At 46.5% G+C, this 26,247-nt stretch overlaps 1 protein-coding gene across 4 annotated transcripts in view; it reads left to right on the top strand.

The window, feature by feature from the left end:
- Positions 1-26,247, top strand: part of Spock1 (SPARC (osteonectin), cwcv and kazal like domains proteoglycan 1) — a 528,793-nt gene that overhangs the window by 343,325 nt on the left and 159,221 nt on the right. For all 4 annotated transcript variants that reach the window (XM_031359713.1, XM_031359712.1, XM_031359711.1 and 1 more), the window contains one exon: positions 5,228-5,342. In XM_031359713.1, the coding sequence (XP_031215573.1) occupies positions 5,228-5,342 (115 nt within the window). The remainder of the gene's footprint in view (positions 1-5,227; positions 5,343-26,247) is intronic.

The raw sequence follows: 26,247 nt of genomic DNA, 5'->3' as shown, positions 1-26,247 counted from the left end.
CAACAGGGGGGCTTGTAGGTTGGAGGTAATCAACAGTGGACTAATTGGACCTAAAGGCGATTCAGTGGGAGGGAATTTAGGCTTGGTACTACAAATTCAGCCATGAGCCCATGGCTGGAGAGGTCATAGGCCCCAGAGGATAACCTAGTACCAGCATGTTACTAAAACCATAAAGTTCATTTTATGCCCATGGATATGCACAGGCCTCACATCTCATCAAAGAACTTACTTTCTTCAGAAAAAAAAAAAAACTGCAGAGAATCAATGACCATGGGGTGTCCAGTCCAAAATGGAGCATCTATAACACAACCCCTGCATCTAAGGCTCAGGGAACATTGAAGAAGTATGGGTAGAAAGACAGTCAGAACTCAGAGACAGTGTGAACTCTCAACAATATGGCTGCATGTATGAGATGTGCAAAGACCACACCAGTCAACAGGACAACATGAATGGAGGAAAGCTTTACGAGGCTCTACCCCTAGATGAACTCCACTTCTAGGTTGATACCTTATCAGTCATTCCCTTTGTAAAGAGGAGCCAGGCAGCCCCATGCTGTGTCAATGCTGGATGCCTTCTGGCTGCTACTTGGAGCTTGGTAGACCTGGGTTCCTCACCCTCTCAGCTGCCTTCAAGCTAAGCATTGCTGATTTTCATACACTTTCAGCAAAGTGTATGCTGGTGATGAAGCATAGGCTGGCGGCTTGATTTGGGTCTGTTCTGTTGTGCTATGAAGTTCATTTGCTCTAAACAATTCATAGATGTGTTTGAAGTACTCAGACCCTCACAATTACTGTTTAGCAGAATTGATTTCTCTGTGCAGACTATTAAATATGTGTGTGGAGTCAAGTAATGAATGGATGGATGGGTGGGTGGGTAGGTGGTTGGTTGGTTGGTTTATGGGGTGCTGAGGATTAAACCTAAGGCCTCATGATTGCTAGGCAAGGGCTCTACCCCAACCCCCTTTTCCTATTTATTTAGAAACTGGTTCATACAGTTGCCCGGGAAGGCCTTGAACTTAAGATTCTTTCAAGTAGTTGAGTTACAGGCTTGCACCAACAGGACTGGTTGAACTGGCATTTTTAAAGTTTTAGAATTGGCTGCAGATGTTTTATTTGTCAAGAACGTCTGGCTTCTCAGACAGGAAGGATTATCTATGATAGTTATTGTGATAGTAGGATGGCAGATGATGAGAATACAGAGGCACTCGGATGAATGTGGACCAAATGACTGCTGGGAGTTGGGGCATGGGCATTGCCGTGTCTAGAGCAAGCAGGCCTGAGGTTCTCCCTTCCATCTCTTGTATCCTTTTGGTGATGCTTGCATGTTGTCCCTCTTCTGTTCCCTAGTTTCCATCTCCAGGATTTCCTTGGTTCGTGTTTTCTTTAATAGTTCTATTTCCATTTTCAGGTCTTCAACAGTTTTATTCATTTCCTTCACTTGTTTGGTTGTATTTTCCTGTATTTCTTTAAGGGATTTGTTTCCTCTTAAAAGGCCTCTATCATCTCCATAAGATTGGATATCATCTCCATAAGATCATTTTCTAGTGCTTTGGCTGTGCAAGGTTATCTAGAGCTTTCTGTAGTAGAAAAGCTGGGTCCTGGTGGTACCATATTGCCTTGGCTCTAGTTGATTGCATTCTTACAATGGCCTTTAGCCATCTAGTTGTGCCTGGCACCTACAGGTCTCCAGGAATGCAGGCAGATCTGTGGGCCAGGAAATAGGACAAACAGGGGGACAGGACACAGCTCATTGTTCCTGGGCCTGCATGGCATGGGGCCAGGGCTCATCTTTTACTTCTCACTCTCACGGAAGGCATCAGGAGAATGGTGAGGTCTGGGTTGTACACTTGGATGAGGTTTGGCCTCTCAATCAACTTTCTGGATGAAAGAATTTCCTGGATGATTCTTTTTTTTTTTTTTTTTTTTTTTTTTTTTTTTTTTTTTATTTTTTTTCTGGATGATTCTTAGACTGTGGTATGTAATAGGACGTCGTGCGGGTTTATAGACCAGTATGTAAATTTCCACTGTACTTCCCACCTGCCATTTGTCTTTAAGGCCAATGTAATGTATTGTACATTTTGGCCAAGGTTCCATCTTTGGATGCTGTGAGGGCTAAATGAGTGAGTTGGGGAAGAGGGAGCCTCAGTTGAGAAATCACCTCCATCAGGCTAACCTGTGGGTCTGTCTGTGCAGCATTTTCTTGATTTCCAACCCATGAAGGATGGAAGGATGGAAGGATGGACTGTCCTGCTGTGAGAAGTGCCTCCCTAGACAGGCAGTCCTAACTTGTATAAGAAAGGGATTTGAACACGGGCCGGTTGACAGCAAGCCAGTAAGTGGTGTTTCTCCTTGGTTCTCATCTCTGTTCCAGCTTGAGTTCCTTCCTCAACTTCCCTCAGTGGTAGACTGCGATTGGGGGAATGTAAGGGGTAATGAACCCTTTCCTCCCTAAGTTGTTTTTGGTCGTATTTATTACAGCAACAGAACGTAAACTAGGATAAGAAGCTAATCCAATTTGAGGGCTTAGTTCATTGCCTGTCTGTCAGACACACTCGATTGAGTGCCAGCCATTGTTCTTGTAATTATGAAGCCTTGTTACCCACTTTGAGGACAAAATACAAACCTCCAAACCCAACAAGTATAATGGATGTGCTTACCATCCTAGATCTGTTGTGAGCACGCCTACATGTATTATTAACCGATGGCAGCCAACAAGCCATAAAAGACATGGAAATATATTCAGGTTAGAAAGCAGCCAAACAGTACTCAGTCGCAGAAGCCCTAGGGCTGAGGGCTGTGCCCTTTTCTGCCTTGAACAGCTGATTTGCTCTCCATGTGACAATGGCACTGTTCATCCTACCCGGGCAGTGTAGACATTAAATGTTCATGAGAAGTCACCTACAGAAGCAAAAAGAGTTTGAATTCTACCCAAAGGCCTGTTGCCTACATCACATAGCATTATTGAGTTTCAAGCCACCAAGGAGGCCATCCTGAGATCCGCCATCTCTAAAAGCCACTGAGGCAGGAATTCCGAGTCTCAGCAGCATTGGCATCTACTGGTGGAAATGCCTTAACTGGTCACTGTGGTGGGGTTGCTGGTGGTCTAGTTGTCTTAGTTCGGGTTTTACTGCTGTGGACAGACACCATGACCAAGGCAAGTCTTATAAGGACAACATTTAATTGGGGTTGGCTTACAGGTTCAGAGGTTCAGTCCATTATCATCAAGGCGGGAGCATGGCAGCATCCAGGCAGACATGGTGCAGGAGGAGCTGAGAGTTCTACATCTTCAGCTGAAGGCTGATAGCAGAATACTGGCTTCCTGGAAGCTAGGACTAGGGTATTAAAGCCCAGGCCCACAGTGACACACCTACTCCAACAAGGCCACACCTCCTAAGAGTACCACACCCTAGGCAGAGCTTATACAAACCATCACACTCGTCTCTGGGTTTCCTGAGATCACAAGTGGTGAGCGGAAGTGAGAGAGGAAACAAGACAGGACTGACATGGTCCTCATGAATGACCAGTGCTAGTCCAACATGGATGCTACAGTTTTGAAAGCACTGAGAGCCTTTCTCTGCTACTTGCCTCCCAGAGGCCCTTCTCAGCTTAAGAGCTGGGAGCAAGCCTTGTTCCCTGGGCTCGGACCAGCCTCTCTCTCTTATAGGAGTCTTTTTCTCTGTTGAGCTCCAGGCACCAGAGAGTGTCCCATGGGAAGTAGGCTCTGCCAGGCGATTGCACTGGGATGGGTAGCAGGACCTTTTTGCTGCCAAGGCTGACTAACGAGTCTCCCCTGGTTGTTCACAGCTGCTATCCCTGCCACAGGGCAGAGCTGCCCCGAGGTATTCAGCAGTAATGTATTGCAGTGTTGTGCATTCAGGACCCTTGAGAAATTAGCAGCAACCTAAAGGAAGTGGCATGTGGTTTCCAAGGCCTGGGGTGGAGTGGGGATTCGGGGTGAGGACTGCAACTGTCTATGTGATGGCTGGAACCTCGCTGGTGGGGTAGACAGTTCTGCAGTTCCTGCTTGGAATGTCAATCTGTTTCACCAAATGTTTGTGTGGGGATGGCGTGGGGGGCATGCCTCCCCTGGCTGGGTGAGACGTTATGAAAGATTTACTGCCTAATAGGCTTTCAGCCCGGGAGCTGGGAGATGGCACAGTCTCTTTTGTTTTGCAGAGAATTCCCTGGGGCCTCCTCTGTGCCCATGATGAGCACACACACAGCAGCATGCGGAGTACTGATTAGCCCGGGGCCTGCTGCTCGGCTTCTTCTAGAAAATGCTGCTCTATGTGACCCTGTGCCTTTGGGAATCCTTTCTGGCATTATGTGTTCGAACCAACCTTCCCCCTCTCTCGTTATTCAGATCCACAAGCCCAGTGAACGGACCTACTTTCTTGTGGATGCCCAAACACATCGCCCCATGATTGTTCACGCAGCTCTTCTGGCCTGGCTTGTCTTTTCCATCTTTGCTTTGCAAAAATCCTGCCCATCCTTCAAGATTCAATTCAAATATTAATGCTTCACTAATCCTTGCCCTAGAAATTGATCTCTATTTCTTCTCTCAAGCTCTGTTATCATTTTCTATGCCCATCACGGACCTTATCTAATTCTGCCTTGCACAATAAATATTTATGGGCAGGCTTTTCTCTCTCCCACTTACATCATAACTTTGTGTTGTACAAATTTCTTGCCCATCCTGAAGTTTAAAAAAAAACAACTTTAAAATAAACTATTCATACATGAGGTCCATTTTTTTTTTTTATTGAATAGGAGCAAACAATGTTTTCAGCAAGGATGTTGGGTAAATGTAGTAGAAAATAATTAATGTTAAGCATAGAAGAACTCACACAAACCAACATCAGACAAGAACAAATACTAGACTAAATGGTTCTTGGATCATGTACAACTGTGAAGGGTTTGGTTTTTTTGGTTTTTTGTTTGTTTGTTTGCTTTGTTTTGTTTTGTTTTGTTTTATAGAGTAATTATGCTTGAAATCATGGTGCTGAAATGCCCAGTTTGCAAAGGAGATGCTATCCAGGTGCTTGAGAGGCCTGGGTGACATGCAGAGCTCTGCCTGGCTCGGGCTTCTTCTCTGTCCCCACTAGCCTCCGGAAAGGGCACAAACATACACAGCTGGTTTATTTCCCACTTGTTTATCAGAGTGGTGATGGAAATTAAATTTCCCTGGAGGTGCTAACCCTGCTTTCTCCTTGTTATTTTTATCTCAGCTCTGGACCCATCCAAGGACCCCTGCCTGAAGGTGAAATGCAGCCCGCACAAAGTATGTGTGACCCAGGACTACCAGACAGCCCTTTGTGTCAGCCGCAAGCACCTGTTGCCCAGGTAAGGCGGGGAAGGGGGTGGCTAGAAGTTAGGGGTGTTCTGTGGATGGTGGAACTGAAGCAATCAGGCTCAGACAGAGCTCAGGTTGGGCGAAAAAGGGAGTAGTGTGTTTGCCACCGTTTTAAATGGTGCTCAGGTGATAGTACAGATCACAGATTGCAAGCTCAGGTTCATGAAAGGCAGCATTCTTTCTAAAATTATTGTTATTGTTGTTGTTGTTTGTTATTAAATATATGTTGGGGTGTTTTGCCTGCAAATATGTCTGTGTGTCACGTATGTGCCTGGTGTCCACAAAAGTCAGAAGAGGGCATTGTATCCCCTGTTGTTGAGAATTGAACCCAGGTCCTTTGGAAGAGTAGCCAGTGCTCCTAACTGATGAGCCACCCCCATCCCCCCAGCTCTAAGGACAGCAACCTTAAGTTTTCAAAAATCTTAATTTTTGACTCTGAGTCATTATCTTAACAGAAAAGCCCCCTTTTGTCATCACTTCCTGTTTCCCAGGCGACCCTGTCGTCCAGGAAGCTTACACCCAAGAAGGCAGAAGGAGGAAGCCCTTTTTCACTATTCCTGCCTGCAGATGACAGTCTGAGCATGAGGAAGCAGCCTTTCAGAAACCGGAGCCTCCTACAGTTCCAGTGTGATCCCTAGACTGCTGAATGGTGCTCCCCTCTGTAGTTCATGATGGTGGCCTTTGTCGTTGGTCCCTTTGGCTCTTCCTCCTGGGGTGTGTTGTAATTGTCTTTTACCCCTCAGCAGCGGCTTCCTCTGAATAGTGTCCTGTCCCACCCGTGGAATCAGTGCTGGCCTCAAAACAGAGCCCCTCATGTGACCCTCAGAGCCCCTCATGTGACCCTCTGCTTCCGTCTTCCCTATGTCTGGTACCTGTGACCAGAAACTCAGCCGGCCACCAGGATCCTGTGTTGTGCATCGCTTTCAATGCTGTTTTATGTGCAACCAGCGTTTGTGTCTGTAAGACCCAGATAAAAAGTGCTGAAACGAGCATGGCTGTTTCCTAGACCGGTGCTCCTTCCCAGGAGGCAGATGGGTCCTGCCCTGAAGTGTGGTTGATAGATCTTAGTAGTCACTCCCTTGAAGGAAACTGGTTCTCCCTCTCCCCAGCAGCTACCAATGGCAAACAGCTTCTCGGCTAAGGGTGGCACTTGTGCCTGCTTCCTCTTCTCTGTGCTGGGATTTTATCTTAACCATGTGCAGGTCATTACTGAGTGGGATGTAAAAATAATTCTGTTGGTATCAGTTGAAGCCTTTTTAGGTACCTACACTCCAAGAAAACCATTCCAGTCCTCCTACTCCCTGTGATTTCTCTGCTTTAGGATAGAAGAGCCCCATTAGCAGCAACTAACAGAATGCTCTTGGGGATAATGTTCCAGGTTGTTCAACCATTTCATCGCCTGTATATGTGTATGCACATATGTGTATGTATGTACACATGAATATATATGCTGGAGAATCCCTCACATGCCCTTCCCTGGAGTTTGCAGCAATACCAAATGAGAGACTTTTAGCCTTACATTCAAATGCGTTTGAGACCCCCAAGGAGACCACCTCGGTGGTCAGGCATGTATGTCCAGGTGCACGTGGTGTTTCCCTAGGCACAGCGCGCTCTGAGCACCACCATCAGCTTGTGTGGAAAGTACAGTCGCCACCTCCACAGTGTCCGTGGAATTATAACAGCTCTGTGCCCAGATTTAGGGATGAGACAAATACGGGTTCGATCCCTTGTTAGATCCCCTGTGCCTGTGTATACTTGGGAGGCGAAATTTGTATCTCTTCATCTGCTAAATGGATTTACTGTGAAGACAGCGCATTTTGTGTGAAAGTTCAATAAAGGTGATGGTGTATCATGGTGGTTTAATGCCAGTGCCAGCCATTCTAGCAATTAGTAAAACAATTATCGTAATAGCTACCATTGTCTGAATAGGTCTGGAAGTTCAGCTGGAAGCCTCCCTCCCAACTGCATACGCTCCTGAGAAAGAAGCAAGTTCCCCTTGGGTTTCCTATCCCTTCCCCAGGCTGGGTGCTGCCTTCAAGCCCTTGAGCGGGGTCTCAAGGACTGTGGTGACATTTCTGCTGCCACACTGTGATCTGTAACAGGGAAGTCAGAGATAACGACTGCCTCTCGGATAGTAGGGCCTGTTCATTACTAGAAAACAACTCCAGAATGTTCTTTGGCTAAGATGGTGCAGCCTCTTTCTTAGCAGGCCTGGGGAGGTGGCCTGGCCCTAGGGGGCTTGTGTGTGTGGTCACTGTGGTTGTTTTACCAAATCTCTCTCTCAGAAGTGGCTTTTCACAGCCCGCGATAGTAGCCAGTCGTGCAACTCTTCAGAGAGCCTTGGATGCCTTCCCAGATGAAGCATCTGTCCTTCCACATTAAACTTCAGGGGTCCCCGAGAGTTGGGACAGATTATTGACAACTCTATTTATTCCTCAATCAGGGAAGTGCTTTTTTATTCTGCAAAACATCTGTAAAGAAGGCTGCTAGCCAAGCTGGCCCCTTGCAGCTCAAGGGGAAAAATCTTACTTCTAGACATTGAGAAGCTGCTGACAGACCAGGAGGCAGCTTGGAGGCCCCAGTTGATGAGGAGACCCCAGATGTAGGCTGGCTTGAAAGTGGATTAGAGGACAAGATGAGGGACTTTGGACCCTGGATAGCTCGTGGAGCTCAAGTAGATAGAGAAGTTCCTGGGAGCACAGATCTATGTCCACAGTATTTCAAGGCTGGCCAAACAGTTTTGATGGATAGTGGCCAATCAGACCTCCCTCCGCTGGAATCTCCCCCAACCTGGTGAGATGACCTGTAGGGGACCCTTCCGCTCTATTCACAACCTTCTCAGAGAATTCTGTGAATTCTTTCACTTCTTCCTGCTGTTAAGCAAGGCAGTGGGTATGGGAAGAGGTTGGTTCATGGCCATATGCTCCTGCTTCAGTCTCCAGGGGATCACTAGGGCACCACAGAGTCCTGCATGAGTTCAGGATGGCTTCTCTTTGATGACTTAAAAATTCTCGATCTACTTTTGGGATGCTTATTCTAGAAAATATTAAAAATAAATAGGAAGTAGGTAGTGGCCATATTGTTGAAATACAGCTACTAAAATATTTCAGTATGTTCTGTCTAGTCTTCTAGTTTTCCATTTCTTGTTTATTTGTTAAAATTTGTTTTTTTATATATATTAGCATTTTGCCTATATGTAAATATTTGCACCACATGTGAGCCTAATGTCCTCAGAAGTCAGAAGAGCACATTTTATCCACTGGAACATGTGCCATGTGGGTGCTAGGAACCATGTGGTGGAGGAGTAGCCAGTGCTACTGACTGCCACCCCTTCAGCCCCTGGCTTGGCTTATTGACTTGTTTTTGTCAAGACTTTTTAACCAATAGTCCATATACTACATACATTTTGTGTTGATATTTATACATGAATACTTTATGGTACTGAAAACCACGCTTCCAGTTTTTAATTACATAACATGCTGTGTTAAAATTTAACTTGAGAGGTAGGTCACATTTGTAAACACACTCACACTATAAGTCTATAAAACATTCAAAAGAAAATAATGTGAGATTTCCGTCCTTAGCTTTGATGAAGACTTCCTAAGTGTGGCATAGCAAGTGTGTGTGTTTGTATGTTTAAGTCCAGGCATGCTGGGAGAAGATATTTCAGAGGGTTTACTTTACATATATACATGAAAAGTAACTTATGCATGTTTGTATCAGCTTCATTTAGAGTCACAGTAAGAACTCAAGGTGAAGTTATCTGAAAGACCTCCATAGCTGGGGAGACCCTCACTCAAGTCTCGGGATAACACAACCACCCAATAACTCAGGAGAGACCGACCTTGCTGCAATCACATGAGGTTTATTCAGGCCAGACCTGGGTAGAACTCATAGCCTGGCAGGCCAGAGGGGTTCGACCACGAACACAAGAAGTAAGGGGTATTTAAAGGGAAAAACCACAAACTAGGGGGGTGAAGGGGTAACCAAGGAAACATAACAAGAGAACAGTGGAAAATTCTAAAGAGACCCAGCCCCTATTTGAGTCAGGGTCATAAGTAAAATGTCCCACACACTCATTATGCACAAAAATGTGGTCTGGTCAATGTTATTCACTTTATGGCTGACCATTTCCTAGAACTACCCAGATGGCTCATATCCTGCCTTTTGTTCTTGGACCTAACTAGGGGGAGCCTTTGTGGCCAACAGGTTTCTGAAACTGGCTAGTCTACATTCTTGGCTCCTTACAGAGACCTTCTATGTCCTTTAAGTAAAAGTTATACAGTATACATACATTTCTATTAAACGCCCTCATTTTAAATTCTAAGATTCTCCAGCCTTTCAATCAACTAGTTGTAGCATTTCCATTGTAATTGATACTATCCAGCAATAAACACACATAAACTATTAATATATCAAACAATTTCATGATAATCAAATAGCGAAAAGGATCGCACTCAAGTAGATAGTGTGACATCTCCATTTCCTCCCTTCTGGGGCCAAGTGAATTATAAGGGATATAGACGACCTATCTGGGGTGACAGAAATTGCACACTAGTTGTCTGGGGACAGGGACAATCTGAGACTGTGAATGACTATACATTTTATAGCTCATGGCCATAAGGCAGATACCTTGGGAACAAAGAAGTCAGACTCCATCCTGGGATGCCAGAGACTCCATTTGTCACTGAGTTTACTAGCAATGGGAAGGGATGTGTTAGAACAACATCTCATTATTCATTCTTGTCATAGTTTTTTTTTTTTTAATCCTCTAGGGTATTTTTAAGTAGAATATTGTCAAGGGGACAAAGTCAGCAGAGGGCTCTGGCAGCAGGGTATCTCTGTTGGTGGGGATCATTGTTTCAAATCTGCTGCTCTGTTGAGGTGGGAGGAGGTGGGGGAAGGAGGAGGAGGTGGGGGTAGGGAGAGGAGGTGGGGGCTCCCTGCAGAGGGCTGAGCATTGATTTTTACCTCTCTCTTACCATTGATTTTCATTTGGAGAATGGAAAATTGAAAGCATTTGTTTGGGGCCTTCCAGACAAACCACATTCTCTGATTCCGCTGGAGTGCAGCGAATGGGAGAGCAGACGTCAGAATGGAACTTGCAATATCTAAGTGGACCCTTCAAAGCCTTGGGGAGCTGTGGGAACTCATCTATTTTTAAGTAAGGAGTGAAAGAGACGGCCCAACTTCCCAGAGGCCTGGGCCCCTCTAATAGAATGGCCCTTCATCTCCGCTTCCTTACTATCTGGAATAACAACTAATTCTCTACTCCAGCAAAAGAATTTAGATGCCATCGAGGCTTTGGGTACAGTAGACCAATCTCAGAGTTTTCTCTCTTTTATGTGAACTTGAATAAAAAGAATCAAAGTGTTTGAGGTCAGAGAGAAACACATCACAGGATGTGCCTCAAATACCAAACTCTCAGAGGATATTTGAAAGGACGAGGCTATTTCATCTCAGTTTTGTTTTACAACAAAGCACTGCCTCCCGCTACAGGGGCTTTGAACCGGTTGATTATACATACACATAGCCATGGAGGCTCAGAAGGCACATGGCCGCTTGGAAGGTGCCAGGCTCCTGGGTGCTTGACTGGCTCTGATGCTTCCCGCATCAAGGCGCATTGCCGTGTCTTGGAGACCACCTTCATTACTGGGAAACTGCGCTGATGGGGCTTGGGTCCTTCCTGTGAGGGACCACATGCTACCTTGGGTTCTGTTTTAAGCTCAGAGGATCTTCACGAGCAGGATTCAGGTCTGGGAAGATCTTGGTCTATTGGTTATGAAGCCACCATAGCTAAGTTTGGGTTCACCCTCTTGGGGGTCCATCCCTTTGGTAGACAGAAAAGTCTCCACTACGGTCTGTCATCTGGCAAAGGCACATGATTTGTATATTCAGACCTCATGCCAAGTACAAACCATGGAAGAGAAGGAGGGGGAAGCTCAACGTTTCAACCCAGGACTGGCTGGGTGCTTTCAACCCGTGTTTCAAAGAGTTTGCATGGATGGATCTCACAGCTGTTTGGCGGGACGGTGTTATGTCCCCCAGGTGACCAAAGCTGCTGCTCAGGTTCCATAAATAATTGTCCCAGTTGCACATGGCCATTGAGGGACAGGTTTTCATCCGTGTGCAATTCCTGACCCTGTACCTATGTCACACAGCAGCCACTAGGGATGCAGTTGGGAGCAGGTACCCAAAGATGATCTTCAAGGGGACAGTTACTGTTCTCCTGGTCCCTGAGGTCCCATCGTGCAGACTCCTTGACCCCTTTCTCCTAGTACTTGCCCTTATCAAGCAGCTGATCTGGGTGCTTGTATTAAACATATTTCCTCCCTTCTATGTCCACACCCATTGGTCCAGGTCCCTTCTTCTCCTTTGAGATTTTTTCCAAAAGTATTCATGTAAAGCCCATGTCCCTTAAGGGGAGAGATGCTGAGTTCATTTAAACCTGTACGATCTTACAACAGAGACACTGTCCATCCGTGCCCAGGATGCAGCCGTTCCTGCTCCTGGCATCCTCCCTGGGCACAGACTTGTAGCTCAAGCCCAAGCCCATTGTTTTCCCTTCCTCTGCAAGACTGCAGGCCCCAAGCTTGTTGACAGGGGCAGCAGAGAGTAAAAAGCAATTTATGTCAGAGATGTGAATAATTGCATGGAATTTTTCGTCCCTTGGAGCAAGGGACAGCATGTGAGGCAGACACTGCACGGTGAGGTACGTGGTCACATTGCAAGACAGATTCACAAAGATTTAATGGTTTTGTTTAAATTCTTTGTTTCTTGAGAACTTCATACAGGAGTAATATATTTACATCATTTCTTCCCCTCCTTCTTACCTTCAACCTCTCTCACATCTCCCTCTTAAATTCAAGACTTCTTCAATTCCTATCGTTACACACACACACACACACACACACATGTGGGCCTGAATGCTGGAGGCTTTCCATGGAGATCTATGGCCCAAGAGCAAGCACGGAGCCGTCTCCTGTCTTCCAGGCCATTCTGTTTCTCCTCGCTGCCCTGCACTGAGTCCGGTCAGGCTGGGCTGAGAGGCCGACTAGCCAGGGAGGAGTGTGGCGTAGCTTCAGGCCGAGTTTCATGAGAGCAGACCTCTTCTCATGTGTTATAGCTCTTAGAACAAAAGGCTCAGACAACAGAGTAGATCTTTCGCACACTTTTACTTCCCTGGATAGGATATGTATATACAGTTTTGGGGGTCATTCAGATTTTGACACCAGTTATCTCTCATTGGTTTGGGCTGAGAATCTTTATTTGCATGTAAGAGGGCTTGACCAATATTATATACCTCTCCTGCTGGGGCTGCTGTAGGGGGTTGGGGCTAAAACCTGAGTGAGCCAAGGTCCCAGGAGTTACAACCAACCGAACTCTTGCAGTCCCTTGTGAACAAGATTGCTCATTGGGTGCTCCGGGGTTCCAGGCCTGTCACTCACCTGGGCCCAGGCTGCCAGAACAGTCCACTGCCCCCCACCCCGCCGCCCACACATACACAAACATGCACATGCATGCACCCTCCTGAATTTATTTGATGTTCTGTGTATGTATTTGTGTTCAGGATGGCCGCTTTGGATTGGGTATCCTTTCGGGAGTTCATTTCTAGAGAAAATGGATTCTCCCCTCCTCAGCAGCTGCGGGGTGGGGACTGTAACTTTCCCTCATCACGATGTTCTGTCAACTGGTAGTGTCACTCTACAGGTCTTGCTAAGGTCACCACAGCATTGAGGTTTCATGGGTTCAGCTTCCCTGCCATGTATAGAATATTCTAACTCCCAGTAGGCATGCTGGTCCTGTGATTCTGATCATTTTCCCTCCCCTTCTTCCTTGATTTCCCGAGCCTGGGATTAGGAGTTGCATCATAGATGGTCTCTTTGGAGTGGGCACCCTACTCCACCTGTTTCCTGCACTTGACCACTTGCGTAACTTTGTAACAGTCACCGGCGGCTGCGGAAAGATGTATCCAGATCTACAAAGATGCTCTTAATTAACAAAAGCACATTTTCTAAAACTGTGGCACCCTTGTATAGCCTTTCCTTGACGCCCCCCCCCCCTTTCTCTTAAAAGCCATACTCTCAATGCCACCTGAAACTGGTTGGGTACGATAGGCTTAGCTGTCACAGGCTCCTGGTAAGTCTCAGAGCTTGGTGTGAGGCAGCTTGGGGGGGTGTGGCCCTCATGGGCAAGACCTCTGCCTCGTTGTTAGCTCCTTTCTAGGACTCCACTCCAAACTCAGACTCCACTGCAAACGTGTATTCATCTATCCCATTGACTAAAGCTCTGGCTCCTCGTCATTCTTTCTTTGAGCCGTTTCCTGTCTACAGGAGATGAAGGATGCTTTATGGTTGGCTTCCTAGGATGTGCATGCGCCCAGATGTTAAGAAGCCCAGCCTCTGTGGTGCTGAGATGACTGGTTTCTTTGTGGGGCACAGGGTTGTATAAGGACGCCCACCCTCCCATTTCCTGCTTCCACGTCTGATGGCAGTGTTCAGGGAGTTACTGCTCTGAATGCTGCCTCAGATGTTGGGAGCATAGGTGGTGCTTCTGTTTCTGCTTATTAAGCAATATACCTGGTGGCAAATCTCTAGCTTCAGAATTCAGTGTGTGAGGAAAAGAAAGGGGGGGGGGCTGAGGTGGGTGTGCCATTTTGAATAGATAATCACTGGGGTATGGGTTCCTTGTGGGATCCTGTCACTGCTGAGGGCACACAGGTGTGGATCACGTGACCACACTCACACATCTGTTCCTGCTCATTGTGAAATAAACAAGTTTGAGCACCCTGTGGTAAGCTGCAGTTAATGCTCATCACCCGTCCTGAGGACACAGGTTGTTGGGGCAAGTTAGCAGTCAGGTAAGCCTGATACATGTAGTCACTCAAAAGACATGAACGGAAGTTATAAGATTGAAGTTTCACATTTTCCCTCCTTCCTATTTTGGTTTCCTTCAATTCGCTCTTTTTCCTGTATTATCATAAATCTACTTTCGCCCGCTGATCTTCATCAGGATCCCCACTCCTCTGCTTTCAGTTCTGACGTTTCACAGCAGCTTAATCCAACCAGTGAACCATGAAAGGCATTCTTATGGGCATCAGACACTAGTAGAATCCATTCTGGGCACTGACCGTACAGATCCTTGGGCCAGAAGATGGGATCAGGATGAGCTAGATGGGCTTTCAAGACTATCTTTAGAAGGACTTTGTGTTTAAAATAGAATGTTCTCAAGCTAATGTTCTGTCTTTATTGTTCTTCATTGAGAGGGTGCGCGGAGGGAAGGCCCTCACGCACAGAGGAACAAGAGAGTGATGTTAATTAGTTTGAGGACCATGGATCTGGTCCAATGCTTACTCCTGAGTGATGCTTTTCACGGGTCCACATTGAACCCGTATGCTTCCATTATCAGGTGAGAAAAGGACTTCTGGCGGCCTGCCTCACTTCTGATGCTTTCCAGTGTGTCCCAGGGCAAACTCCAATGGGTGATTCTGGTCTGACGGAGAGGCGGCTGTGGTTTAGCATCTCATGGCCGTGAGAAACCCTAAAGCGGAGACAAGGTGGTGGGGCTGCTCTCCTGTCTGGGTTGAGATCCATTTTCTTGCTGTGTACTAGAATGATCATGGGGAAATACGGGGATGGTGAAAGCTAGGGCTTAGCTCTTTCTGGCAGTGACTCCTTCAATAGCTCATATGCGCGTGTGATGGTATGTAAGGTCAAGGGTATTAATTCATACACTACTACATTAGAGTTTGTAATGATGCCTTTATTCAACAAGCATATGTAGGTACCTTCCTCTAGACACCACGCTGTGTGTTTAGAATTCTGTGATAAAAGGCTGCAGTCTATCCTTGAAGATTTTAAAGTCTATTAGAAAAGATGGTTAGAATGCAACTAAAAATCTAATCATGGGTGATAAGTGTTCTGTAACTTAAGACGCAGGGTTCCATGCAGGTCACTTCCATTCAGTTGAAGAGGGAAGGCCTCGTGACACAGGCAAGAGTAGGGGACAGTATTCTTGGTAGAGGGAACAGAGGCACAGGCCTCTGAGTGAGGAGGAAGGAGAAGGGTCCTGCTGTTCCAAAGGAAGTGAGGATAGGGCGGCCTGTACTGGTAGAAAAGGCAATGGAAGGTGTGAACCCAGAAGGAAGGCAGGGCTTTGACACATAGTGCCCTGATGGCCGCAGACACAGGCTTGCTCTCAGATACGTAGGATGTATCTGTGTAGCTTTAAGAAGAAGAATCTGTGCTTTAGAAAAGACTGAATTTCCTTGAATTCTTACTCTTTAAGGCAGACTCTATGCTATGGGAGAGTTGCTGGAGGTGTGTGTGTGTGTGTGTGTGTGTATTTGTGTGGGGGGTGTGTGTAGTGTGTGATATGTATGTATGTGAAGTGTGTGTGGTATGTGTAGTGTGTGTGTATAGCATGTGATGTGTTTGTATGTATGTGTGGTGTGTATGTGTGTGGTGTGTATTTGTAGTGTGTGTGTGTTTGTGTGATATGTGTGTATGGGTGGTGTGTAATGTATGTGGTGTGTAGTATGTGTGTATGTGGGTGTGGTGTGGTGTGGTATGTGTATGTGTGTAGTATGTGTGGTGTGTGTGTGTGTGACTCTAATGGAGAAATCGAACAGTCCCACTACACACAACTGCAATCCTAAGAAGGGAGTGACTTTTGCAGATGCAGCTGGAGCTAAAAGCTAGGTAGAAGACAGAAAAGGGAACAGCAGCAGTCAATAGTAGTTGTTAGCATTCACTAGTGGTTTAAGAGCAGGTAAGGAAACTGACTCCGGCAATACAGTGACCGACACTGGCATGTTGTGTCAATATTGACAGATGTTAAGAGATAATTCTCCCCACAAATCCATTTCACACGGAACAGGCTCTCTACCCTCAAGCTATTTTTCTGCTCTGAATCTCTACTCATGAATTCATGAGTCTAAACCCTACACCATGACATCATAGTAAGTAAAGCCGTGCAGAGTGCACAGGGTCCAAGATGTAATGAGCAAGCAGTAAAGATTAGTCTCTTAGGTGATAGATTCCCCAAGGGCGCCGAGGTGGGACAGGAGTAAACATTAGTCTCTTAGGTGATAGATTCCCCAAGGGCGTCGAGATGGGACAGGAGTAACTGTCATCCTTAGAGATCTCAGGATTACACAAGTTCAAATTCGCAGTGTCCTAGATTGCATCCTGGTTGCCTTCATCTCTCCTGCTACTGTGACAGAAGGGCAGAGGCTGGTTAGCTTATAAATGAAAGATTTTTATTTCTCAGATTCTTCGAGTTGTAAAACCCACAGCAGGTACGGTGCCTGGAATGACCCATTTCCTGGTGTTTAGAGGTTCTTTTCTTGTCAGGCCCTTACATGGCAGGAGAAGCCACTGACCCTTCCCCAGCCTCTTTTTGAAGTTACTAATCCAGAGCTGGAGAAAGGCTCAGTGGTTACTAGCACCTGGTGCTCTTGAAAAGGACTTGGGTTTAGTTCCCAGCACCTGCATTGGGCAGCTCACAACCACCACCAACTCCAGCTCCAGCATCATCTGGCATCTGTGCGCATTGGTCATATACATGATGCGTGTACATACATGTCAGCAGAACATTCACACAGATAAAATAAAAATAAAAAAATGAATAAAGAGCAATAAAGCCACCAGTCCCACTCTCCAGTCCCCAATCACCTCCCAGATACCCCATGTTCAGATTCTTTAGCATTGGGAATTCAGTTCCCAGATGGAGAGGCAACAAATGCGTTTATTCTCTGTATTCCATTCTAACCCTGGATCTCCCTAGTTCTTGTCTTTACTTGTTTTATAACAATAGTCATCAACTCATTTCACTATCAACTTTAAAGTCAGATTCCATACTGCCAAGAAAATGCAACTGGATACAGGTAAGGCTCTAGGTACCACGCATCCTCGGGTGACTGCTCTTCACTCCTGAGTCTGAACGAACACAGACACTTCCTGAAAAGACAGAGCTAAGGCACTTGATAAGCATTCCTTTCCAGAGAGAAGAAACCATATAAAGGGGACAACAGAGCTCGCACCAACATAACAAACTAGATGTTTGAGCACATGCTTTTCATCCTAACCCTGAGTTGGGAGGATGTGGGAAAAACCTTGCTAATTAAGGTACCCCCTGAGCTCAGCAGCACTATGGAGGACTCCCTCCATTGGCAGGGCTTCTCCTTCTCCGACCTCATTTGGGAAATTCTAAGGACCTTGCCTGGGGAATTCGAGGCCCCTACACACGCCTTTGAGGAATGTCACATAGCCTTACTTAGATTACAGGATCAGTTTTCTTTCTCCTGAGAAGAACCCACTTAGCTAGCACCTGAGATTCTTGAAATGCTTCCCCCATGCTAATGAGGCATTTTAGTACCCTAAGCCCCCCAGACACGGACCTTTGCCCATCCTGATTGTTCCTACCCTCAGTCCCCTAAACCTTTATAGGTCTAATCACCCCAAATAAATGTCCATGATCATTTGCCTTACATACTCACAGGGCTTCTGGATCCACCCACCCAATTCATCATCTGCTTCCATTGCCCTCATGGGATGTATCGGCTGGCCGATGATGATCCGTGAGAGCAGAGAGAACCACAGGTGGAGAAGGGAGGATCTGAGGCTTGCTGGCTTCTAGCCTAGGCAAGGAAACCTCAACTCCAAATTCAGGGGAAGACCCTGCCTCAAATGACTAGATCGAGAATTCTAGAGGAGACCCAGAGGCCCTCTTGAAGCCTCCATATGCATAGCCACACACATCTGTGTGCATGTATATATATTCACACATACACACACACACACACACACACACACACACACATACACACACAATATAATAATGCATATTTTTTAAAGGCAACATCATTTTGAACTTGTTGCTCTGACTTGAAGGTCCACTTGGACAGCTCCTATCAGAGGTTCCCCGGGTCAGGCAATTCACTTCCTAGACTCACGTGATCATAGTATCCCCACGCCCCCAAGCCTTGCTGGGAAAAGGTTGGGCCTCGAGGAACCAAGTACATTCTTTCCCAAGTCATTCTTTCCCAGAATGACTCTGTAGGGTTCTTGCCTTTGAATCCCTGGTCTGGCAGTTCACACCTCTGGATCCACTCTATAGGTTTATGGGATATCCGTTAATGAACACTAATCTAATGATAGTTCTCTGTGGTGGTTCCCAAGGCCTACAGGGGCTCCTGCACCTTGAGCCGAGATGGGGAGGTAGCTCAAATGCTTTCTTAGAGGACATTTTGTATAATAACTCTTGGCTTCTATTTTCACAGCTAATCTCCCCATTTCCTTCATGGTGCTTGGTTTCTGTTAGCATGATATAACCCCTACTCTCTGCTTAACCAGGAGTTTTAGCCAGACTTTTAGCTTTCTCTCTTCACACAAGCCAAGAATGTTGCAGATCTTCAAGTTCAGATGCCTTCCAATGGACATTTCAGACTTTAAATCATGCTACATAGAGCAATCAGGAGGAAGTAGGCTAATCCCTCAGTGCTTGGTTTTTGTATGTTGCCAGCCAAATATCCACTGTCAGTGTTTTCTGGTTCTACCTCCCAAAAGGATTAAATCATAAACACGGGTCAGCCAAGCTCTTTGCCGCTCTAGAAGGACTGTGACCTCCCCTCCCGTTTCTGGCAGCATGTTTTCCATTTCTACCTGAGCTCTCATCAGAACAGTGCTCACGTCCGGATCCCACCAGAGTTTTTGTTCAGGTAACAGGTTTTCTCTGAAAAGACCAGGGCTTTCCTCGGAGCCGTCTTCTTTTCCTTTTGCCTTGTCAGAGTTTGCCATAACAACCCAGGTCTGATAATAGAGCTTTTCCTGGCTCACAGGTGTCCAGACGTCTTCTAGCTTCACCTGCTATCTAGAGTCAGAGCCTCTTCTCCAGTACACAAAATGGTGTCTGAGGGGAAGATTCCTGTGACCTGAGAACAGGGCCACTCCCCCATGTTTCCTGTACAGAACTCATCATGCATCAATGACAATTTATTCTCCCGGGAGAACTTGATTCCAGGGCACTGCCCATGACTGACCTATGACCTACTTCTCTCTAGGGCTCTGACCCTGTCTGACCTGTGACCTACTTCTCTCCAGGGCTCGGCCCTTGTATGACCTGTGACCTACTTCTCCAGGTTCTTGTCTCATTGCCCATCCTGTCTCTGTGCATAGTGACTAGACACACTTAAAGGTCAACTTCCCTCTGGAGCCGTGGGACAAGATGTCATTTGTCTCTCAGAGCTGCTGGTTTGCATTCCTCCTGGTGCTGCGGAATGACCTTTGCACCCACCTCAAGAGAAGAGTTAAGGGAAGGAACCGGCACTTGGTGTTCTCCATTCCCGTTGTCCGTGCCAAGCCCTGCATGGTTCTGCCCACCGCTGAGCCCTCATAAATGCTCAGCTTTCATTCCTAAGGACTGCTCCACCAGGAAACTTGGAGACTCTAGACTCTTCTCTTTCTAAGGCTGGACTATCCCTTGGCCTATGGCATTTGCTTTTCCAGCTCCTAAGAAAAGTGGTGAATAGTTACCTGAGGCTATCTCACCTACCTAGCAACAGAAAAGCTGGGAGTGGCATCAGCAGCATCTCACCAGTCTGATAGAAAAGCCTAGAACTGAGGACGGTCAGATGGGATGCCCACCTCCCCGAGGGGCCGTCAGATGGGGTGCCCACCTCCCCAAGGGGCCTTGGGACTGTGGCTACTACTCTGTACCCCCTGTGAGCCCACCATATCTGTAAACCAAGTAGACTGAGCCATGTGGGATAGGACTGTTGCCTAGACCCGCTCTTCAATTGAGCACTTTCCCCAGGTACCAGTTTCCCCCCCTGACGTTAGGAAGGAAAGTGGTGCCACTGCGAGGGCCTTGGAGATCGTCTTGGGGGGCCCTTTGGTGGTATATGCAAACACTGTGTCAGCTGGTTCTCAGAGTGGTAGGGGTAAAGACGGCTGTAGCAGAGCGTGGGGTCACGGGCAAGCCCTCCACCCAGTGAGCTTTTGTAGTCCTTACTGGCTATCCCCATAAGACTGCAGTGCCCGCGGGTCAGTAAAGTGTGCCAAGAAGAACCACCTTGGAGATGGTTTCTGGGAACAGCATCTGCTTTACTGCACTGAGCAATCGCGTACATGAAACAGTTAGGAGGTAACAACAAAATAATTTTATGGCTGGGGGTCACGGCAACACGAGGCATGGTAGGAAAGGGTGTCAGCCCTAGGAAGGTTGAGAGCCACTGCCTTACATAGTAGAAGCCTGTCAACTGTGACTGCTCAGCGAATTCTCTCGGGTTAGATGGTGAGCACTCACAACACCCGAGCCCCTCTGCAGAGGAAGCACGCGAAGAGGGACCGGGAGACTGCAGACTCAGCAGCAGGCGAGCTTCGGGTTACTCATGCTGCTTCAGAATTTAGTGTTCCGACGTCTGGGCATGCTCAGGAGCACGGTGCACCATGCTTTCTGTTTAGAAGCTCAGTGTGGTAAGTAGGCTGACCACCAGAGTCTGTCCCGCGCTTTCTCCTACACGGTGCCCTACAACTGGAGTGTAGACCGGTCCACTGCTGACTAGCATTTCACTCTCACTGACCTTTCTGGTCCCATCTTGTCAATCCCTTTCATGGAGAAAAGTCAACTTAAAGATTTGCACATCAGAACGCTTGGTGTACTTGATCTCAGCATGGGAGACATAAAGACATCGCCTCTTCCAGGGGCTTCCGAATTATGCAGAATTAGAAGCTTCCCTCCTCAAGCCTTTTGAGGCAGCCAGCATCAATGCCTTTGGCTCCTCTGGCAGAGGGCACAGGTTTTCTTACTCCGAAACATGGAGACACACAGACACAGCTGTGCCAACATATGCCAGAGCATCCTTGTGAAACAACTGGGAAAAAGTATCTGATGTGTGTGCTATGTGGTGTGTGGTATGTATGGAATGTATGGTATGTGGTATGTGTGTGGTGTGCTCTGTGTGTGGTGTGATGTCTGTGTGTGGTGTATGTGGTGTGAGGTTGGGTATGGGGCATGGGGTATGTGGTGTATGGTATGTGTAGTGTGTCTAGTATGTGTAGTGTGTGTTGTATGTGTGGCGTGGTATGTGTTAATGTGTGTTGTATGGTGGGGCAAGGGGCAAGTGGTGTGTGGTATGCGTGTTTGTGTGTGTGTGGTGTGGCATGTGATATGTGTGTGTGTGTGTCTGTATGTGTTCACGCGTAGGCAGCCAGGAACACCAGGCAAACATGTGTAAAGGTAAATGAAGAGGTACCTGAGACATTCTCTGAGAAGAACGGCAAGTGAGCTCCCCGCAAGGAAGGGGCAGGGAGGAGTTCCGAAGGAAGTTACGTATAAACCAATGGAGCCGGCTTAGTTTCAGAAAACTTCAACCAGGAAATTCTCTACTAGTAAGGATCACAGAGATGAGAAACACTATTGTTCATCTTTGCCCTCTCTCATCTAATACCACCTGTAAAGAAAGCTCTCAGACCCAGGGCCACCATGTACAGGTGATGGGATGCACTTCCTTCATGATGTACTTCTGGAGAATGACCCAGTACTGATGGTTTGTGGGTAGTAGTGTGCAGCGGCTGGGTGCTACTCAAACGCCATGTCACAGACTAGGTTGTTCTTAAACATGTCGTGTGAGTCCTGTCTTCTGGAGTGGGCTTTGAATACAATTAGGAAAAGGCTGGTTACTCTCATAGCGTTTACACCACAACTGTACCAATGGGTATATCTTATCATCCAGTCAGTGCCATATCTCACAGTGTTTGTGGCTGGGTGAGATGGCTTATGACCCTCCTTCCCTGGTAGCATTTTTTTAACTATCAACTCCAGCCAATGGGGATGAAGCTCTCAGTTAGGACCAGTGTGGCTTCTCCACAGCCTTTCTCTCAACTCTACACTGGCTTTAGCCAATAATTGGCTCTTTCCATCCAGCTCTTGGGGTTGCCAGGAACAAAGGAAATAGTAGATGGCCTATTGTGTTTGGGTGAGGGACTGCCCACCTGTTGTAGGATAATGCCATTGGAACCTCTTTATGTATATATTTTAGGGAGATTCCACAGTTCTAATTTTCCAAAAAAAAATATTTTTAAGGATCTTTAGGGTTGGTTCTCTTTCTCCAGATCCCTCCTCTACTCGGCTTTTTCCATTTCAACTTATTTAAACATTACCTGGGCCCCAAACCCAGGACTGGCTAGGTCCTAGGCCCTACAGGAGAACCTAGTCCTAGTAACCTGCGAAAAGGATAGTATATTTGTGCTGACTGGTTTTATGTCAACTTGACAGGAGCTAGAGTCGTCAAAGAGGAGGGAACCTCAACTGAGGAAATGTCTCCCTTCATAAGACCAAGCCTGTAGGACATTTTCTTAACTATTGATTGATTGATGTGGGAAGGCCCAGCTTATTGTGGGTGGGGCCATCCTGGGCTGGTGATCCTGGGCTCTATAGGAGAACAGGCTGAGTAAGCCATGGGAGCAAGCCAGTAAGCAGCACCCCTCCATGACCTCTGTGTCAGCTCCTGCCTTCAGGTTCCTGCCCTGATTTAGTTCCTGGCCTAACTTGCCCCAGCAATGAACAGCAGTGAGGAAGTGTAAGCCAAATGAATCCTTTCCTCCCCAATTGGCTTTTAGTCATAGTGTTTTATCACAGCAATAGTAGCCCTAACTGGGGCAGTAGTGACCATTATCATACCTGAAGATTAGGGCATTTCTCAACCTTCACTAGAGGGGCTTCTGTTTGTATTAATTGGTGATTAATGTGGAGACCCACGACTGGTCAAAGTGCAGAGACTCCGAGACTGTGGTCTGCTCAGCTCTGAGCGGCACGTCCGTATCATACTCCTCCCCTGCAAGGGTCAGGGATCATCATGGAAGAAAGGTTGGAAGAGCCTTTGGAGGTAGATGTCTGTGGCAAACCAGTATCAGCCAGGCATGACTGGTCACTGTGGCTAGGGCAGCTTTCTTAAGACCATCACACGAGAAAGCCAGATAGGATTCCATTATGAACAGGGGGAAGGAGCTCTTGAAGTCCACGCTATCTGAGGAGATGTTGGCAGCTGATAGCTGCCGAGGAGAAACGGGAGATGGTCTCACCTCCTTCATGGACAGGTAACACTAAATTGACTTGGTAGTTATTAAACAGAACAAAACAAACAAAACGAGAAAGCCAAAACCATGTGACGTTGAGAGGGAAAAAAATGAGAATAAAGGATAGAAGGGTGGATTTGATTAAAAACCCATTATAGGTATGGACATTAAATAAAATGTTTTTAAAAAGCCTGTCATGTCACTAATGCCACTCCTCCTTTTTGTCACTAATGCCACCCCTCCTTTTGGCTGAGTTTATCCATATTAAGGCAGATCATGTGCAGCCCCTACCAGGACAGGGTGCTCTGCTGCTGGTGACCAAGAAACAAACACAGGCATCTTTTTTTCTTTCCTTCTTTCTTTCTTTCTTTTTTTTTTTTTTTGCATATGTTCCTCTCATGATAATTAATTGGCCCCAAGAAGTGCAAGCCAATGTTTTCTAAGATTGTAACAGCAAAACCCTGGGTGGAAATGCACAGGCCTTCGCAATCCCGGTGCACAGACCTCTCTCTGCTTACAACCCCTTAGCTGGAGTTGTGTCAGCAAACCCCTCCTGATCATCCTGTCCTAGGGAAGGCGGGACAGGAGTGCCGCCAGGGCCAGTCATGGCATCAGCAGGCCCTGGGCTTGCTTGTTACATTCACCATTTTACTTGTTGATTGCCAAGAGTTCTTCTAGAGTCCAAAGGCTTAAAGATGGGCTGCTCTTAGACCAAGAAAGAGCAGCAGGCAACATTGACAGTTTCTTTTCTTTCCACAGTTGGGAAGAAGTGGATTTTAAAACCCCTTTTCCTAAGAGAATAAGAAAATGTCAACTCTGTTCACACTTTTTCTCTAATAGCTTTTTTTTTTTCAATTTTAATTTTTTGGCATTATTTTATGTGTATGGAGATATGCCTGCATGTATGCCTGTGAACCACGTGTGTGTCGTATATACAGGGGCCAGAAGAAGGTGTCAGATGGTTGTGGGTCACCATATGACTGAGCCTTGAACCCCAGTCCTCTGGAAGAGAAGCCAGTGCTCTCAAGACTGAGTCAGCTGTCTCTTCAGCCCCATCAGATAGCTCGCATTCTGCTGACTTGGCAGTTTTTCGTGATCAAGAACAATTGTACTTGAGGCCTGTCAGTGTGTGTGTGGCGGGAGCAGGGAAGGTAGAGAACAAACGTACGTGTAGGTTTTTCATGTCCGCTCTGACAGCCAAGCTTGGGAGCCAGATGATTTTTTAACTGACAGCCGTACTAGTCTCTGCCCCACAGAGCCCTGTAGCCATTGGCTATGATCTGTCACTCTCTTACGTTGTCTCCAGAAGGCTGGTGGCATTTATATGACCAGTCAGGCTGTTGATCTTCTTCACCCAGTTGGGAAATACTGAGGATATGTCAGGCTAGAAGCTGTCACCCTGGCCAGATATCAGGACAAATATATGTGATTTGCAAGTCTAAGAAGACCTTGATTCAAGTAATGTCCCAAACTATGAACCACCAGATGTCTGAGTTATAACCAAGCATCCTGCCTTTTGTTCTCTCTCTCTCTCTCTCTCTCTCTCTCTCTCTCTCCCTCTCTCTCTCTCTCTCTGTGTGTGTGTGTGTGTGTGTTGTTCATTTTGAGGGAGCTTAGACCATCACAGCACTTCCTACATAGCCAAGGAAAGTCACCAATCACAATCCTCCTGCCTCCACCTCCTAAGCCTTAGGAATACAGACATCAGGCACTATGCCTAGCTAGGTTAGCAATCTTTTTCTTAATGTACACACAAACTGTTTTAAAACTAGTGTTCTGTGTGTCTCTGGTGTTTTTGAAATATGTATTTTTTATTAGATACTTTATTTATATGTCATATGATTTCTCCTTTCCCACTTTAACCTCCAAAAAAAAAAAAAACCCAAAAAACAACAACAAGAACAAACCTCTGTTCCCTCCCCCTTCCCCCTGCTCGCCACCCAACCCTCTCCCGCTTACTGGCCCTGGTATTCCCCTACACTGGGGCATAGAACCTTCTTCGAAAGACCAAGGGCCTCTCCTCCCATTGATGATCGACTTTGCAGTCCTCTACTATACTCATGCTGCCGGAGCAATCAGTCCCACCATGTGCAGTCCTTGGTGGTTTAGTCCCTGGGTGCTCTGAGGGTGCTGGTTAGTTCATATTGTTGTTCGTCCTAAGGGGCTGCAAACCCTTCAGCTCCTTCAGTCCTTTCTCTAGCTCCTTCATTGAGGACCCTGTACTCAGTTCAATGGATGGCTGTGAGCCTCTACTTCTGTATTAGTTGGGTACTGTCAGAGCCTCTCAGGAGACAGCTATATCAGACTGGAGTGCCCTTCCTTCAGTCTCTGCTCCATAGTTAGTCTCTGCATTTCCTTCCATGGGTATTTTCTTCCCCCTTTTAAGAAAGAATGAAGTGTCCACATTTTGGTCTTCCTTCATTTTGAATTTATTGTGGTTTGTGGATTGTACTTCATGTATTCTGAACTTCTGGGCTAATAATCACTTATCAGAGAGTGCATGCCATGTGTGTTCTTTTGTGATTGGGTTACCTCACTCAGGATGATATTCTCCAGATCCATTCATTTCCCTAAGAATTTCATAAATTTATTGTTTTTAATAGCTGAGTAGTACTCCATTGTGTAGATGTACCATAATTTCTGTATCCATTCCTCTACTGAGGGACATCTGGGTTGTTTCTAGCATCTGGCTATTATAAACAAGGCTGCTACGAACATGGTGGAGCATGTGCCCTTGTTACATGTTAGAACATCTTCTAGGTATATGCCCAGGAGTGGTATAGCTGGGTCCTCTGGTAGAACTATGTCCAATTTCCAG

This window comes from Mastomys coucha, unplaced genomic scaffold (genome assembly GCF_008632895.1).
Source record: "Mastomys coucha isolate ucsf_1 unplaced genomic scaffold, UCSF_Mcou_1 pScaffold7, whole genome shotgun sequence".
NCBI classification, from domain to species: domain Eukaryota; kingdom Metazoa; phylum Chordata; class Mammalia; order Rodentia; family Muridae; genus Mastomys; species Mastomys coucha.
This window is presented reverse-complemented; position numbering and strand designations above follow the sequence as displayed.